Source organism: Olea europaea, unplaced genomic scaffold (assembly GCF_002742605.1).
Source record: "Olea europaea var. sylvestris unplaced genomic scaffold, O_europaea_v1 scaffold21124, whole genome shotgun sequence".
In the NCBI taxonomy this organism is placed as follows: Eukaryota; Viridiplantae; Streptophyta; class Magnoliopsida; order Lamiales; family Oleaceae; genus Olea; species Olea europaea.
In genome coordinates this window covers 1-1870 of record NW_019239074.1, presented here as the reverse complement: position 1 = coordinate 1870, position 1870 = coordinate 1, and the positions used below count along the sequence as shown (strand labels likewise).

The window sequence follows — 1870 nt, the reverse complement described above, 5'->3', positions numbered from 1 at the left end:
TGATTGGTGTACAGGTAGGGGTTCTGAACCCCTACTGACACCTCACATTTGGGGGGTGGGTGGATGATTTTTTGACATTATTTATTCATGCGGGGTCACGTCATTGTGAGACATCTGTATTTCTTCTATAAAAAGTTTTTCTGTACACCAAGCATTAATCAAATATCAATTTGAATATATTATTTCTAGACGCTTCAAAGTCATTTTTATGACCATCCACAACATAAAGTTGTTAAATCGATCCAAAATAATTTGTCAAAACAGGCCAACAATTTTAAGGCAAAAAAAGAGGAGTATTTTAGGTTCTAGAAATTATTATTAGAAAAAAAACAAAGAAACAACTTCCGAAAACGACCGAGCAACCGGGCCATGCTGTTGCTCTCAGTAGGCAGATAAATCCACTGGTTTTAAGACAATCTTAATAATAATTTTGCCTTTTAATGTTTGGACATATTAAGATCCCTTAAGCAAATCATGCAACAACATATGATATCATAGTGATACAAACATGACAACAACTTAATATATAATCAGAAAGAGAGTTCGATTATTAAGGACTAATTCAACCAAAATTGACCAAAAATGTTTGTCTGAATTTCTGAAATGTAGATGGTCTAATTTACTGACCTCAAATTTTACAAGTTTCCAACTTGATGGTTTGGTTTTTCCTATGGAATACAAGAAAAGTTGCTGGTCATTCCTACCTCATCTAATCAGATTAGTTCTAGATATTGATTTTTCGACTACCGGCTCAGGTAATGAACCTTTTCTTGATCATGCTCTGAAGTTTCTGCTATTAAAAGAAGCAGAAGAATATATACTAATTCTATTTAACTTGTTCTCTATCACAGTTTTCCCAGCTACTCTCTCATTGTATAATTTTTTTTTAATATCTAAACATGATAGGTGCTTGAAGATTTTGGTAGGTGGCAGCAGGCTAATTCTCCAGTGTTCAGTTTGTAAAGAATGAGCAATTGCAGTAGCTCGGATGTGGGTCGATATCAAGAAAGTTTTCCGTTAAGCTCCTTCGACTACAACTCCTCCCTCATGCCTTGTGATGATGATGACAAAAATGATGTTGATGCATATATCGAAATAGAGCTTGAACCAGCAAAAACACTGATCCCTGGGACTCGGGAAAACAAAGGGAAGATCAGCGAGGACAAGGACGAGGACAAGGATGAGGAAGTGGAATTTCGTATATCATTTTCTACAGTATTTAGAAAATCTTCTTCTGCCAATATGTTTTCCTTCCCAGCAATTTATTCTGGTGATGCCAGTGATTCAGCAGCAGGATCCCAGACTGTCACTATTTTCCCACCAACCTGGAAGAGACTGGAGCCACCAGTTGATGATGAAGATTTTCAATCAAATGAATATGAGCAAACTGCTACAATCAACAGGGAGTTGCTACAGAGCAGGTGAGTTCACTGGCTAATCTATGTATGTTTTCCTCTCCATGCCAACGACTATGTTTAACCACCTCGTCTAAATTTAATTCTCAACTTTGAACCTCTGATTAGGGAGCCCCCTTCGTCCTATTTTCTCATGGAGGATTGATTTGTGATTAACCAATCTGTTTTGATCCATGTCCATCCTTTGGGGAGTATTTCGGAAATTTTAGGGATGTTGGTCTAGAGACCATTAAAACAGAAATATGAAAATGCAGGTTATTGTTGGGAAAAATGGGTAATTTGTGTGTAGATATTTATCGCTTGTCATAATATTACAGAGAGAGTTAGAAAAGCAAACCTTAGAGAGTCTTGTTAAAGACACTGTCCGAAAGTTGTGTTGCCTTCTCGTCGTGCGGGTACTATTGACACTACACGGCTCCAAAGTAAAACTCATATAACTCACAGTTTTATGTGCA

The 1870-nt window shown here is 37.0% G+C and overlaps 1 protein-coding gene across 2 annotated transcripts; it reads left to right on the top strand.

Annotated features, from left to right (window-relative positions):
- The first annotated feature begins 550 nt into the window (after positions 1 to 550).
- LOC111380253 lies at positions 551 to 1864 on the top strand. 2 transcript variants are annotated; one of them, XM_023003767.1, is made up of 2 exons: positions 551 to 755; positions 917 to 1864. In XM_023003767.1, exon 2 carries the CDS (start codon positions 967 to 969, stop codon positions 1423 to 1425), a length of 459 nt encoding a protein of 152 aa, XP_022859535.1. In that variant the 5' UTR covers positions 551 to 755; positions 917 to 966; the 3' UTR covers positions 1426 to 1864. The 2 variants fall into 2 exon arrangements, with proteins under 2 accessions (XP_022859535.1, XP_022859534.1); XM_023003766.1 differs by having other exon boundaries at positions 907 to 1864.
- The last annotated feature ends 6 nt before the right edge of the window (positions 1865 to 1870 follow it).

Coding starts and splice junctions, on each gene's coding strand:
- LOC111380253 (XM_023003767.1), top strand. CDS start 967: ATGAGCAATTGCAGTAGCTCGGATGTGGGTCGATATCAAGAAAGTTTT.